Source organism: Narcine bancroftii, chromosome 1, assembly GCF_036971445.1.
Source record: "Narcine bancroftii isolate sNarBan1 chromosome 1, sNarBan1.hap1, whole genome shotgun sequence".
Classification (NCBI taxonomy): Eukaryota; Metazoa; Chordata; class Chondrichthyes; order Torpediniformes; family Narcinidae; genus Narcine; species Narcine bancroftii.
The window spans coordinates 151,893,429-151,910,120 of record NC_091469.1 but is presented as its reverse complement, the minus strand read 5'-3'; the positions used below and the strand labels follow the sequence as shown (position 1 = coordinate 151,910,120).

Genomic DNA, 16,692 nt, shown 5'->3' with positions numbered 1-16,692 from the left:
GCCTGCAGCCTGCGTGGGTGGGTTCCTCGCCTCAAGTCACAATCAGCCTGTCGAGTGGATACTGGAGACAGGAACTGTCACAATATCTTTGCTTTTTTTCTGTTTGCCCCATTAGACCTAGTGCATTGAGAAGGATTCTTCTGTGAGCAGTCTAATAGGTTAGCTCTAATATTCATATCACTGTGTAGAGAGTGCAATTTGCTGAGCATAGGGTCACAATGAAAAGGGAGGTCAGTTAGCACCCAGCAAGGGTCAGCATGTTCGTACCATTGTCAGTTCATCCTGGAGCCTTATGGGTGCAGGGAGGTAACTGGTTTTAAGCCTGTTGCTGTGTGCTTTCAACACTCTTGTGCCTTCTCCGACGTGAGGTGGGAGAAGAGAGCGTGTTTGGTGAGTCCTTTAGTACATTGGCTGCCTTTCCAAGGCAGCGGGAGATGTAGATGGGTGTGGGGAGGGAAGATTGTGTGGCTGCGTTCTCTATTGTCTGTTGCTTTATCCAAGAAGTATCTTAAGTTGTCAAGGGATAGAAGGCTGCAGACCAAATGCTTGTAAAAGGGATTAATAAAGAAAAATACGTGATGGTCAACATGGACTTGGTGGGTCAAAAGGCTTATTTATGTGCTGTCTGACTCTACCTGCTAAGCTATATTATTGGGTTTGCTGGTATATTGGCTAAATTACTGAGGGAGCATTCTGATCCTTAGTTCCCAGCAGCAGCTGGGGAATTTAACTTTTGAATAAGTCAAAAACATTTGAAATAAATAAAAAAACTTCTCAGTAATTATGACCATGAAAGCAAAGTGTGTTCTCACAAAAGCCCAGCAGGTTCATTCACATCCTTCAGGGAAAGAAATCCGCTGTTTTCACTCAGATTAAGCGTGGCACAAGTCGAGACCCACAAGTTTTTTCTTTTAACTGCTCTCTGAAACAGTTTGAGCGACTCCGTTTGGTGGTCATTGATGCACAGCTTGGCCCCCTGCCCCTTCACATGAAAGGGTGCAGCTCAGTCCCACTCTGTGCTGTCACCACCCCCAGATGGTTTACCATCGTAATTTTATTAGTGAAGGCACATTATGCAGAAAACCTGGCAGCGACTCAAAGCACAGGAAGCAACCATGTGCTGTTGACCAATTAGTTTTATTTTTCAGTAGTACTTTTAGAGGGTTGTAATCCAGGAGATGGTTTAAAAAAATCCAGGACATCTTTTCCCTTGTCTGAGAAGGTGGATGAGAATCCAATTTAACGTGCATCTATGAGACTGCAGGCTCCAACATTGCAGAACTCCCTTGGCCTGTTGGTTTGTGCTGAAATGTTGAGATTGACTTTGAACCATCCACCTTCTGGATCAGATATTGCTGCCTCGGAAGCCACATTTGACAGCTTTGGGCTGAAAGCTGTGCAGTTACCCACTGAACCACATGTATAGAACATCCAGCACAGTACAGGCCCTTCAACCCACGATGTGGTTCCGACCTCTATAAACCTATTCAAAAAAAAAATAAACCCCCCATACCTCATTCCCCTCTATTTTTCTATCATCCATGTGCCAAAGAGTCTTTTAACTATTCTCTCTTATACCAGACTCCACTATCGCACCTGGCAATGCATTCCAGGCGCCCAGTACTCTGTGGTGGGGGTGGAAATTACCCCTGATGTCTCCCCTCACTTTATACAGATGTCCTCTGGTGTTTGCTGTGTATTATCTCTCATAATCTTGTAGACCTCTATAAGATCCAGCTCCACATTCTTTCTGTTCTCCCATGTTCCTTAATGTATTTAGTTAACAAAGCAAGTGGGTAGAAGGTAGTTCATTTAGCCCTTCAACATAATAATGGCTGATTTATCTCATTACCATATTCTCTTCCCTCCTCGTTATCATTATTCTCATATATCCTTGTGACATAGAGGCCACTCTGCCCATTGAATCGATGCTGGCTCTTAGACCATTCCTGTTCATCACAGTCCCTCACTTATTTCCTTGTAACCCATTCTCTCACATACTCGTGAAGTTGTTCCTTCCAAATTTTCCTAACTCCTATTTATATTAGGGATGATTTACAGTAGCTAAAATTTCTAACACATCTTTGGGATGTGGGAGGGAACCAGAGCATCAAAGGAAACCCATGTGGTCCAAGAGGGAAAACGTTCAGACTCCACACAGGCAAAATTGGAGGCTCAGCTAGAACCTGCTGCTGCACTGTAGCAGTGCTTGTGCTGTGTCACTGTACCAATCCTTGATGCCTTTTAAGCCTAGAAATGTAGTTACTTCTTGAGTGTGTTCAGTAACTTGGCCCCCACCACCTTCTGTGGGAACCCCTACATGTCGAGCAAAGAAAATGCTCCGAGTTTTATAGTGAGATCAGTTTGAATGTAGCAACGGCAAAATCAGTGAAATAGTGTGAGGTTTCTTCAGGATTCTGATAGCAGGAAAGAAACTGTCCCAGAGTATGGAAATCTGTGATTTCACACACAAGAGACATCTTGACAGAAGGAGGGAGAAGAGTGTGTGGTCGGGGTGAGATGGGTCCTTTATGTTGGCAGCTTTTCTGAGGCAGCAGGAAGTTAGATTGTAGATGGGGGGGTGGGGGGGGGGGTGGGTGGTTGGTGGTGGTGGTCTGAGCTGCGTTCACAAGTTTGCAGTTTCTTGCAGTCTTGGGTGGAGCGGTTCCTGAAGCATGCAGTGATGGATCCTGACATTACCTGTGTGAACTGGCTTCATGTTTTCTGTCACTCCATGACCTGCACATTCCCATTGTTTATCAACCCCTTATTTGCAGTCGTTCAAGCTCTCAAAATCCTTCTTATTCTGGCTGTTCACTGATTGAAATCACTTCATCAGCTGCTGCTCAGACTGAGTTCCAAACATCCTGTCTTAACATTTGCGTCTCTCCTCCTCCAAGACATTTTTAAAGACTACATTCATCAAACTTTGGGCATCAGTTCAAAAACCCCTTTAAACCTCTGATTCAGATTTTACATGGTAACCATCCTGTGCTGCATCTCGGGATGTTTTCCTGGTTGAAAGGTAATCTGTAAGACCATAAGATAGAGGAGCAGGTATAGGCTATTCAGACCAAAGAGTCTATCCCACTATTTAATCATGACTTGATCCATTTTCCCACTGCCCGGCCTTCTCCCCATAACTTATGATGCCTGCCTAATCAAGAACCTCTCAATTTCTGCCTTAAGTACACCCAATGACTTGATCTCCACAGCTGTCTGTTGCAACAAATTCCACAGATTCACCACCCTCTGGCTAAAGAAATACCTCAACATCTCTGTTCTAATGGACACCCTTCAATCCTGAAGTTGTGCCCTCTTGTCCCAGACTCTCCCACCATGGGAAGCAACCTTTCTTCATCTACACTGTCCATGCCTTTCAACATTCAAAATGTTTCAATGAGATTCCCCCCCCACCTCTATTCTCCAAAATTCCAATGAGAACAGGCTATCAAAAGTCCCTCATATTATAAACCTTTCATTCCCAAAATCATCCTAAAGACTTTTCCTGTCATATTTTGTCTATATTTCTCTTTCCCTTTCCATTGTATGTTTCATGAGCACCTTGAGACACGTTGATCTTAACTTACAGTGAACTGCATTGACTTAAATAAATAGATGAGAGGTAATTCCCTCCCCTTAGGAAGATTTCTTCCAGTCCCCCTGAAATGTGCGTTTCCATCGCAGCTTTTGGCGGTCTCCGATTTGTTCACCGAGAGAACGCAGTTTGAGATGATGTACAACACGTTGACAGAACTTCAGAAAATCCATCCGGCAGAAGATGAGATTCTAAATCAGTATCTGGTACCCGCCACCTGCAAAGCAGCAGCCGTTTTGGGCATGGTAAGCCAAAGGAATAAAGAACTCTGTAATAGTAAACCAGAAATATGTTGAAGTCTGCAGGAATTCCATTGCTGCCTTGTTCCAGGATGTCTGTCAAAACTGAAAGCTTCAATTTTCTCTCAACAGCTGATTTTCCCTCCCCCCCCCCCAGTCATGATAATGGTCCACTTCTATTTGCCCCCAAGGCTGGTTCTTTCTGTAGGAGTACTCGCTGGAGAGCTGGGAAATCAGTAATGGCAGTTCTCTGCTGGGTTTGGAGTTCAGCAGTCCAATCCAGGTAACCCACAGTTGCTGCACCACTGAGCAAAATGCTGCTCGGCAGTTTCTGCTTTGGGAACAGCTGAATCGTCGGCAGATTTGCCAAAGCATCCATCTGGATCTCAGCTGAAGATTGAGTTGAGGGATATCCTAATAAATACTGTATATACAAAATTGAGAGGCTGAAGCTTTCTCCCCATGGAGTTTTCTCAAAGTTTAATGGGATTAGATAAGAATTTATTATCACAAGTGCAATGTCCAGATGCACTAAAATTCTTGATTGCTCTGACTACACAGGTACGTTAAACACTTACAAACAATCGTTAATACAATTTTTCCCCTACTTGTGTGGTGTGCTCCACTTCTCAGTGACTGACAATGAAAACTGTGCCGCTGGAACTAACCTGCTTCTGCAAGATGAGGGAGCAGCGGAAAGAGTAGGTAGAGGGGAAATCCATTCATTGGTGTGACTCGCGCGATCGCCACAACTTGGACCTGGTGCCTCGCTTCTTGTTAAAACAAGTGACAGTGCGATGGTTTGCCACCTTAGTACAGGAGCACAGTGGGGGTGCTCATGCTGGAGTGACCACTAGTACAGGTAGGTTGTCCTGCTCCAGGGTCCAGCTGCACACAGGTAGGGAGAGAGGACTCCCTGAGGAACTGGACGCTTGATTTGGAAAATAAAAAAGCAAATGGCAGGTGAGGAAAGGGGCCAAAAGAGACCCGTGACTGTGGGTTTGGGTTGATGAGGAGTTGAGTGGATGCTGTCTTGACCTGCCGTGGAACTGAAAGGACAACAAATAAGTTATTGAGAACCACAAAAGCTTGCCGATGCTGGAATCTTGGACAGACAAAGAATTGATGAAGGAAGTCTGCAGGTCAGACAGCATCCATGGGGAGAAATGGTCAGTTGTTGAACTTGGGACAGAGCAGCAGGCAGTGACTGGGGATCGTGGCTGGGGGGAGGGCCCTTGGTCTCAGACTGGTATCTTTTCAAGCAGTAGTATATTCCAGAACTCCAGACACTAGTGCTGCAGGTCAGTGGGGTGGGGGGTGGAGGCACAGTAACTTATTTGGGGGACCATGGCCCTGAATGCTCCTTCCCTCCCCCCCCTGATACCAACCCTGTATATACCAGGTCTTTTAAACTGTAATAGACGATTGGGAATCCGCTATTTCCAAGTGCTCCCCAAAGGGTTCAGCAAGCTAAACTTAGGTAGGTTGTAGGTTAATTTGGGTAGCGTGGGCTGGAAGGGCCTATTACCCTGTTGTATGTCTAAATTAAAAATTAAATAGCATACGGACAAGCACTTAAATCATTAAGATATAAAAGGGTATAGACCAAGTGCTGATAAATGTGGTTAACTCCTCCACAACTCCCTCGTCTTCTCACCAATGCTTTGATTATCTTTAAATAACAAGGATTCATTTGCATCAAATCTCACTGGAGATTTGGATGTGAAAATAACACTGCAGCCCTGAATGAGTAATTTGGGGTTAACTGGAATGTCCTTTAGATACACCATTAAAGTACTCTTGCATTGATGTGGAAGGACTCTTGGCTTTTTAGAGAGCAGAGGAGTGCATCCAGAATCAAAGCCATTATTACTTCATCTTCAACCAAAAACAGATGAACTGGTTGTTATTGCATGGTTTTTTTGGGGAACTTACTGTGCACAACTGATTGATTTGCGCTCTCGAGAGCTGGAACAGATTCTCTGCTGAATGGCCTGTAAGTAGTTATAACCTCCAACTGTGACTCATTTTCTATTTTGCAGCTAGGATTAGACTTTAAGTGCTTAACTGGTACAAAAGTACTTTGGGGTACTGAGGGTCACAAAAGGTACCTGCCTGTCTTTGCTTTGTACTCTGTGGCTCATAGACATAAGGTATAATGAGTAAATGCAAAGAATCAATACTATTTTAAATCAATTTCAGGGGTAGCTGAACAAGAACAGGAGAAATGAAACATTATAGCTGCGCGCTACTTGAAAGAAAGACACACGAGTACAGTTAGGTTAAGCTCTGTGTTTTATTGGGGGCTCAGACCCGACTTTCATTCCTCTTGCTTTCCCGCAGATTCCCCCTTTTTACTGATACAACGACCTGCATAACAAAAGCGGGTTTCATGCGCGCAGGTACCCTCTTGCATGTCCGTCCCTTCTTTCCCGCAGGTTATCCCTGTCTCTTGGCTGTGCATCGGGGCCAGTGCTACCTTGGGGTCGCTGGACCTTAAGCTGCCCTTGCCATTCATCTGCCAGTTTGCTTACGAGGCCCAGTGTCGCTGCGTGGTCTGCTCACTTTTAGGTGCGCTCGCCGCCCAGAGTGCCTGTTTGATCGCTGCAGCAGTGGGCTACCACATACATCCCACCCCCCCGAACCAGCAGTATTGTCCTTGGAGCCCGGAGGCAGAGATTCTGTAGGCTTTGGTGGCTTGCTTCTTTTGGGTGGTGCTGGCATCTCAACTGTGTGTGCCAGGTCCAGGTATGCCGGCTTCAGTCTGACCTTGGTGAAAACCTCTGTCTTGCCTCCGACCTCCAGCTCAAATGTGGCTCCATTGTTATGTACATCCTGGAACGGGCCTTTGTAAGGTCTCTGCAGCGGAGGACGATGTGGACCCCTGCGAATAAAAACATACTCGCAGTCCTGTAGGTCCTTGGGTATGTTGACCCTTGTGTGTCTGTGCTTGGAAGGAGTCAGGACCAGGTTGCCGACTCTTTCCCTCAGCTTGTGGAGGAGAGCTGCCGCATCGTCCTGCTGCCTGCCTGGAGACGGTATGAATGCCCCCGGGACCACCAGCGGAGCTCCGTAGACAAGCTTGGCTGAAGAGGTGTTGAGGTCCTCTTTGGGTGCCATGCGGATACCCAACAGAGCCCATGATAGCTCATCCACCCAGTTAGGTCCTTGGAGTCTGGTCATGAGTGCAGTCTTGAGGTGCCTGTGGAAGCGCTTCACCAGCCCATTTGACTGTGGATGGTCAGCTGTTGTGTGGTGCAGCTAGGCGCCTCACAGGCTGGCGAGGTTGGACCACAGGCTGGAGGTAAACTGGGCCCCTCTGCCCAATGTGATGTGAGATGGTAACCCGAACTGTGCCACCCAGGAGGAGCTGAGAGCCCTGGCGCACGAGGTTGTGGATGTATCTGCCGGCGAGACTGCTTCTGGCCACCTGGTGAAGCAGTCAACTATCGTGAACAGGTAATGGAAACGCTGGAATACTGGTAGGAGTCCTACTACCTCCAAGTTGTCGAACCTTCACTGCGAGCTCGAAGTACTGAGGTTGGGTCTTGGTATGCTGCTGTACCTCAGCTGTTTGGAACTGCATGCACACCTTTGCCCACCCGCTGACCTGTTTTTGGAAATCATGCCACAGCCCATGGATGGAATCGAAAACCTGCCAAAAGCTGCCGGGACAATAGATCTGACCTGGCCAGTCGCACAGGAGGGTGGAGTTACCTCTGCTGACTGGGATGTCCTGGAGCTGTAGTCCCAATATGGCTGTCTTGTACTGGGGCATCTCCTTGTTGTCTTGCTGCGCCTCTGCCAGCGCAACAAAATCCACTCCCCTTGATAGCGTGTGGATACTTTGCCTGGACTGTGCGTCGGCCACCACGTTGTCCTTGCCGGAGATGTGCCTTACATCTGTGGTGTACTCCAAGATAAAAGACTGGTGACGTGGCTGGTGGGCTGACCAGGGGTTCAAGATCTTGGCCAAGGCGAAGGTCAGGGGCTTGTGGTCTGTGAAGGCCATAAAAGACCTGCCCTAAAGGAAGTATCTAAAGTGGTGGATAGCTCTGTCAAAAGCTATCCGGACATCTAAAGTCCAGAAAGCTACAAAATCCAGCATGGGGACCGGCGGTTGGGGGAGGCGGCCGAGGGACCGGCGGTTGGGGGAGGCGGCCGAGGGACCAGCGGTTGGGGGAGGCGGCCGAGGGACCGGCGGTTGGGGGAGGCGCCGAGGGACCGGCGGTTGGGGGAGGCGCCGAAGGACCGGCGGTTGGGGGAGGCGGCCGAGGGACCTCGGCGGTTGGGGGAGACAGCTGGGCATTTGGATAGGGGTGGATACGGCAGCACAATTTGGGTGGGCTTTCCGAAATCTAGAAAAATCAGAAATTCGGAACACACTGTCCCCCAAGGGTTCCAGATAAAGGATTGTGTACCTATACTTTAGTTCCGGAGGCTACAGATGTTTGCTGAAAAAAGGCCAGCGGCCACCAACTTCCTTTGATCTGTGCCACTGCACAGTCTGCTGGCTGTTAGGTGTGCTCACCGCCTGGAGCGCCGGTTTGATCGCTGCGGTGGCATGCCGCCACTACTTTACAAAAATCTGTTAGATTGGATCAGACAGTGTGGGGGTATTATCATGTAGACATACAGCATTTAAGGTGGTGCACAGAACTCCTATGTCTAAACTTAAATTATTCCCATTTCTATGCAGACTATTCCTTTTTGTGAGAAATGGAAAATTTTTGAAGCCTCGCGTGTCCTGTCACGACAAGGGCAGGATGCTGACCTCTGCTCCTGTGTCCATGAGGAAATGCCGTCCGGACTGGCGATCCCAAACGTACAGGAGGCTATCTTGGCTAGCCATCATGGCCATTAGCGATGGCTGGCCTTAGCATTTCCCTGGAACGTGCCTGGTGGCCTGGAACGTGCCTGGCGGCCTGTACCGGTGGGCTCCGGAACCTCATTTTTGGTGGTAGAAGCACCACTGATTGATGTTATCGCTTCCCCTCTGGGGCTGCTGTACCTTCAGCGGGTCTGGCTGCGGGGTTCAATGACGAGCCCCACGGATGCCAAGCACTCTCTTTTCTGTTTCCACAGAGCATCCACTCATGCTGTGACTTTCCGAGGTTTGCTGAAGTCAGCGCCTGCCAGGAGCAGTTTGATATCTTCAGGCATTTGCTTCAGGAATGCCCGCTTGAACATGATGCAGAGCTCGTGTTTGCCCAGGAGGGTCAGCATCTCGTTCATGAGAGCCAGCGGGGGCCTGTCCCCCAGTCTGTCCAGGTGGAGCAGGCATGCCCCCCTCTTGATTAGCAAGTCCTTGAAGGCAGTGTATGTGCCTTCCGATGGGGGCTCCTGGATGAAGTTGGTCGCCTGCTCACCGTATCCTAGTCCAGGGCGCTCACCACGTGGTGGTACTGGGTGGACTCTGCTGTGATCTGCCGGATCTGGAACCACATGCATGGCTGATTGGACCAGAAGGTCGGCAGCTTGAGAGCGACTGCGTGGTCTGCTACCGTCTCACTCATCGTTGGGCTTAGATGCCATCTAAACCGTTGGGGTCACCATTTGTAGCCACACACTAATCGAAAGGAGGACACACACGAGTGCAGATAGGTTAACCTCTGTGTTTTATTGGGGGCTCAGACCTGACTTTTATACCATTTGCGTTCCCGTTGTTTCCCCCTTTTTACTGACACAACGACCTGCATAACAAAAGTGGGTTTCCCGCTCACGGGTACCTTCTTGCATGTCAATCCCTTCATCCCCACATGCTGTCCCTGTCCGTTGGCTGTGCAGCGTGGCCAGCATCATTTTGGGGTCGCTGGCCCTTATGCTGCCCTTGCCGTTTGTCCGGCGGTTTGCTTGCTGGGGCCAGTGCCGCTGCACAGTCTGCTGCCTGTTAGGTGTGCTCACCGCCTGGAGCGCCGGTTTGATCGCTGCGGTGGCATGCCGCCACTACTTTACAAAAATCTGTTAGATTGGATCAGACAGTGTGGGGGTATTATCATGTAGACATACAGCATTTAAGGTGGTGCACAGAACTCCTATGTCTAAACTTAAATTATTCCCATTTCTATGCAGACTAATCCTTTTTGTGAGAAATGGAAAATTTTTGAAGCCTCACATGTTCTGGGAATTCCCAAATTTGGAGAGATTCTGGGAAGAGATTTTTCAAACTCTGTCAACAATTTTTAAGATTATCTTGGTACCTTGTCTGTTAATTGCTCTGTTTGTTTTTTCTTGTGATTCAGATGAACGTCCATCGGCATCTCAAGAAAAAATCTTAGCTTTTACTACGTTGATAGTCAGACAAGCTATTTTATTGAAGTGGAATGGAGATACATACGCTACAGTGGTGGTTATATGATGTCATGTCCTATTAAAGTTTAGAGAAAATCAGATCTAATATTAAAGATAGAAAGTTTCAATTTATGAAGTTAAGGGGCCCATTCTTAGAATTTATTTTTATAATTGGAAGAGTCAATAAGTATTATATGTTCCAGTAATTCTCTGTCTGTTCTCAGGGGATCACCAGTGATTCCACATCATTATTGATTTTTTTTCTTCCAAAAAAAGGTAACCTTGATTAGAGGGAGGAGATTAGATTAGTTTAGTTCTTCAGTTTTTTTCTATTTTTTCTTTTTATATCCTCATTATTAATAATGGGTCTAACATGGTTGCCTTCATTATGTTTATTACTATATGGTAACTATTAATATAGATATGCACATTTTATTGTTTTTCCCTCTCCCTTTGGTATGTATTCGCTTGTATACAATTGATTCTTTCTGTAATTGTCATTGATTTATGCTTATTATGTTAAACTCAATAGAAATATATTAAAAAGAAAGACCTACAGCAGGATAACAGGCCCTTTCAGCCCACAAGCCCATGCTGCCCAACTCACCTATAACCTGTACGTTTCCAATGGTGGGAAGAATGAGAACATCTGGAAGAAACCCATGCAGACATGGGAGAACATACAGACTCCTTGCAGACAGCGAGGGATTTGAACCCTGGCACCAATTGCTGATACTGTAACAGCATTGTAACTGCTATGCCAACTGTGCAGCCCTGCTGCTCTGCAATCACGACTTTGGATGAGTCGGTGTGAATGAGGTATTTGTGTTATAAATTCAATTGAAGTGCCAGTTGATGAAGTAGACAAAGACGATGTGGTCAAACAATAATCATGGCTTTTATTAGCAGAAACTCATGGTACAATAATGAAAGACAATAGGTGCATCTACAGTTATACCCCAGGGGAGTGTCCTTAACAGAAGAGATAATGCACAGCCAATGTTAGTACAGCAAGGCTCGCCAGAGGGGAGACAGGCAGCTTGGCAGACATTCACCACATCAATGTCATTTTTTTAAAAAGGAAACTGCGCGGTTAGCCCAGCGCTACCTCAGTGCCAGTGACCTGGGTTCAAATCCAGCGTTGTCACAAGGAGTTTGTACCTTCTCACCATTTTTGCATGGGTTTCCGCTGGGTGCTCTGGTTCCTTCCCACCTCCAAAAACATACAGGGTTTGTAGGTTAATTGGTGGTATATTTGGATGGCAGGTTCGTGGGCTGGAAGGGTTTGTTACCATTCATTCAAATGAATATTTTTAGTGTATTATTGGGATACAGATGTTCCATATTATCCATTTGTAATGTATTGCAAGAACTTTGAATTGAATGCTTAGCATCTGTATCTTGACTAATCTATTGCTTCCACCATTTATGCTTTGTAGGATAAGGCCATTGCAGAACCAATAAGTCGATTATTGGAGACCACAATGCGCAGCACTCACATGCCATCTCGGATCGGAGCACTGCACGGAATCCTTTACATCCTGGAGTGTGACCTGCTGGACGAGACAGCCAAGCAACTCATTCCAACTATTTGCGACTACTTGCTGTCCAATCTGCGTGGAATAGCACAGTAAGAGCAAGTGCTCTTGAATTTTTTATTATCATCAGATGGGTTTTGTGTTTCTCCCTCTAAAAAATTAAGGAAGGTTCCTCAGCAAGCGGTTCGTGTGGTTAAGAACATTCCGAAATATGATAGCCAGAATATGTTTGGAAGATGCAGAGAAGATTGAATTTCAGTTGCTAAGAGTGAATGTACAGAAATACTGGAGGCACTCAGCACTCGAGGAAGGGCTCAGGTCTGAAACGTTGGTAATGTATCTTTGCCTTCTATGGACGTTGCGAGACCTGCTGAGATCCTCCAGCTTTTGTGTTTTTACTACGATCACAGCATCTGCAGACTTTCGTGTTCCACTCCATTCAGTTGCTAAGATTTGTGCTTTGAGCAAAATACTTTAAATACTTTGGAGCCGTGATCAGCTGTAGAGATCTCATCAGTGGGTTTTATTTTACCCATTTAAGGAAAAATAATGTCTAATTACAAAAAAAAGGTTAATTTCGAATGAGCACATAAGAGAATGCTGCAGATTGGAAACAAAATATTGCTGAGAAATGTTGAAGTGCTGGTCACAAAATTCTCTTGGCGGAAACTGCTAGACTCACAAGTATGTTCTTGTTTCCTTAGACTTTCCCTATCTTGGATAAGTTTCCAAACCTGACAAATTACTATCAGTAGGTTTAGAAATGAGCTTTGAGATAGGTCATTAAAAACACACAGTAAATACTGGAGGAATTCAAGATGGTCTCGTAGCATCTAGAGGTATATTTTGAAGTTTCAGACCCGAGCCCTTCTTCAAGGTATAAGCATTAAGCAGGCAGGCGTCTAATTAAAGACTGGGAAGAATGGGAGGGGGAGGAGCCCAGACCAACAGAGAAAAGGTGTTAATTGGCTATGATAAGAGGGAAGGCGAGAATTGATTTTGACTCTGTGAAGGGAAAAGGGAAGAGAGAGACAACTAGAGGAAAGGAGACGGAAATTGGAGAAGCCGATGTTAATGCCATCTGGTTGGAGGGTGCCCAGGCGGAAGATGAGGATTTGCTCCTCCAATTTACAGGTGGTCTCAGTCTGGCAGTGCATGAGACCATGGACAGACAAGTCAGCAAGGGAATGGGGTGGGGAATTCAAATGTGTCGCCACTAGGAGATCCACGCCATTGGAGCATACAGAGCCGTCCAAAGTGCTCGACGAAGCGATCTCCCAATCTGCGTCCAGTTTCTCCAATGTAGAGGTGACCACAACAGGAGCACCAGATCCAGTAGATGATCCCTTCAGATTCACAAGTGAAGTGTTGCTTCACTTGGAAGGACTGTTTGGGGCTCTGAATCAGTAATATATCTTTACCTCGTATGAATGCTGTGAGACCAGCTGAGTTCCTGAAGTCCTACAGCATTTTACTGTGTGTTTTTAATACAAGCGCAATGTTGTAGTCTTCTGTGTTTCACTCCTTGGAGATATCTCATGCTTGAGTACATGTCACAGACATTCTATCTTCGAAAGTTATGGAAGATGATTGATTTTTTTTCTCATTAAAGTAGCACTTGCTCCATTAGTTGCTCAACAAGGTCCACACACCATGGGGAAAGCTTTTGAAGATGTGTGGACTACTATCATCTTTGGTGGCTGGAGAGTTATACTCTGCTTCCCAATGTTCAATACCATTGGTCTCAGTGGACCTCATTGTGCAGAGATGTGTTCGTGGCACTTTATATCCCACACTTTTACCAATAATGACCACCACCCGAACCATCACAGCCACCTATTCAAAGTATGTGACATGTTCCACAGTATGAATGTCGTTATTTATTAACCTGCATTCTCTGTTTTCTCCACAAAAGTACTGGGGAACCATACTTTGATGAAGGGCTGTGGCCCAAAATGTTGGTTAAATATTTTTGCTTCTTATGGAGGCTGAGGGACCTCCTGAGTTTCTCTAGCACTTTTTGGGCATTAAACTACAATCACTGTGTCTGCAGACTTCTTTGTTTAGCTTCTCGGTGACTTTAGATTTTGAAATATAGCAGAATCCAGCAATCTCCTGTTTTGACTTCAACCATGTACAAAGATGATGTTAGCAATACCAGCAATGTGCACCTGTCACCTCAAAACCTTGGAAAAATGACAACTTCCATTACACACATTCATTAGCAAAGTACTTCATGGCACCAGAAGGAGTTCTCACTTTTCATCTTCCTGAGTGGAAGACGGAGGCTTGGTTTAACGTTATATAAAAAAGTCTGCCCCTTTGTAATTAGATTCAGTGCTGACCTTGGTTTTTGTGTCCAGTCTTGGGAGTACAAATTGAACCCATGACCTTTTATCGCTGTTCCCCATTAAGGCAGAGTGCTGTTCTGTAGTGGCAGTATAACCCAGCTTCTAGCCTGAATCCCACATGCACTTCCAGCCTAAAGACCCCCCCCCCACACACAAAAAAAACCTCCAACCATTCAGACAAGAAGCTTGAATCTCTTTATTTCTGTTTTGCAATTTTTTAAAGGAAAATATTATGCCTTTTCTTACATAGATTAATTCTGTAGGTTCCTGGAGGAGCTCTACTGTCATTATTGTTTCCGCGCAGAACTAACCCTGTTTCAGACGTGTAATTGCCCTGAATAATATAAAGACAGAAATTGCTACCTCACAACTTTTAAGATCTACCTATGTTCATTTATAATATATTCAGTTCAGTTTCAACTCACAGCATAATATCAAAATACTGTGGATGCAATAAATCTGAAACTAAACCAGAAAATTCTCAGTTTGTCATACAGCATCTCAGGAAAAAATTTATTAAAAGTACATTGACCCAAAACTTTAATTTTATTACCTCTTTGCCAATATCGTAACTGTTCAGTACAGGCCTACCCCACAGCAAATGGATATCTGTTATGCAAAACCTGTGAACCCTGACTATTGCAGGGGAAAACCAGTCACTATGGTTAGTGAGGATCAAAACTCTGAAGCTGGTTCAACCTCCTGGAAAAGGTGGAGTAAATAGAAAACTTTTTTAGTACAGTACAACTCCGAATATCCAAAATCGGACTCTCTGAAATCCTAATTTATTTGAAAATTTTTTTTTTTTGGAGCCAAACTTACCAGATTAATTGGCAGCTGCAGGGTTGCCGGCAGGAACGGGGCCACGGTGGGTAGGTGTGGGTGATCGGCAGAAGCCAGCATTTTTTAATGGTAAGAATTAAATATTATTTTAATGCTTAACAAGCCTTACCTTGTTGTTTGTTGTATTTTAAACACAGTTTCAAGTGATTTGCTGTTGCTACTGGGCTGTTTTTAAAAAGTGACCAGTTCTCAGATTAAAAAACGTTTATCCTGACCATTTCGGATAATCAGAATTGAACTGTATGTGGAAACTCGCAAGTTATTCATAGAATGGGAGTTACTTCCAGATGTAAGAGGGAAGATGCTGAAGAGATTTTGTTTAATTTCATTTGTTAGTTTCTCAGACTCCCTCCCTTTAACTTGATCAAAACGGCTGTAAAATGTTACTGGCATTTCAGTACAATCTCCAAAGTGTTCAATTCACAGCAAGCATAAATTAAATTAAATAAAACTCTGTCGCGCTGAAGAATCATTGAGTGTATACATACATACATAACATACATAACAATTACAGCACGGAAACAGGCCATTAGGCCCTTCTAGTCCGCACCGAACCAAACACCCCTCTCTAGTCCCACCTCCCTGCACAATGCCCATAACCCTCCATCTTCTTCTCATCCATATACCTGTCCAACCTTTTCTTAAATAATACAATTGACTCCGCCGCCACTATTTCTCCCGGAAGCTCATTCCACACGGCTACCACTCTCTGAGTAAAGAAGTTCCCCCTCATGTTATCTCTAAACCTCTGCCCCTTAATTCTTAACTCATGTCCTCTTGTTTTAATCTTTCCTCCTCTTAACGGAAATAGTCTATCCACATCCACTCTGTCTATCCCTTTCATAATCTTAAATACTTCTATCAAATCCCCTCTCAACCTTCTACGCTCCAAAGAGTAAAGACCTAATCTGTCCAATCTTTCCCTATACTCTAGATGCTTAAACCCAGGTAACATTCTGGTAAACCTTCTCTGCACTCTCTCCACTCTGTTTATATCCTTCCTATAATTAGGCGACCAGAACTGCACACAGAACTCCAAATTAGGCCGCACCAACGTCTTATACAATCTCAACATCACCTCCCAACTCCTATATTCCATGCAATGATTGATAAAGGCCAGCATACTAAAAGCCTTCTTCACCACCCAATTCACGTGAGTTTCTACCTTCAGGGAACGATGTACCGTTACTCTTAAATCTTTCTGCTCTTCTGTATTCATCAATGCTCTCCCATTTACCACGTATGTCCTGTTCTGATTCTTCTTACCAAAATGAAGCACCTCACACTTATCAGCATTAAATTCCATCTGCCATTTTTCAGCCCACTTTTCTAAGCAGCCCAAATCCCTCTGCAATCCTTGAAAACCTTCTTCATTATCCACTATTCCATCTATCTTAGTATCGTCTGCATATTTACTAATCCAATTCACCACCCCATCATCTAGATCATTAATGTATATAACAAACAACAATGGGCCCAATACAGATCCTTGAGGCACACCACTGGTCACCGGCCTCCAACCTGACAGACAATTATCCACTACCACTCTCTGGCCTCTCCCTTTCAGCCAATGTTCAATCCATTTGACTATCTCAAAATTTATACCTAAAGACTGCACCTTCCTAACTAACCTTCCATGTGGTACCTTATCGAAGGCCTTACTGAAGTCCATATAGACAACATCCACTGCGCTACCCTCATCCACATTCCTAGTCACCTCTTCAAAAAATTCAATCAGATTGGTCAAACATGACCTTCCTCCCACAAATCCATGTTGAGTGCTCCTGATCATTCACCAGAGAATTGTATTGAAAATATATCCTGTATTTAAT

General features: G+C 45.1%; 1 protein-coding gene across 3 annotated transcripts in view; it reads left to right on the top strand.

The window, feature by feature from the left end:
• Nucleotides 1–16,692, top strand: part of htt (huntingtin) — a 306,184-nt gene that overhangs the window by 270,000 nt on the left and 19,492 nt on the right. For 2 of the 3 annotated variants that reach the window (XM_069941879.1, XM_069941874.1), the window contains exons 59-60: nt 3,688–3,843; nt 11,568–11,758. In XM_069941879.1, the coding sequence (XP_069797980.1) occupies nt 3,688–3,843; nt 11,568–11,758 (347 nt within the window). Of the gene's footprint in view, nt 1–3,687; nt 3,844–10,660; nt 10,944–11,567; nt 11,759–16,692 lie in introns of those variants that run through there. The other variant, XM_069941888.1, reaches the window with a different exon arrangement.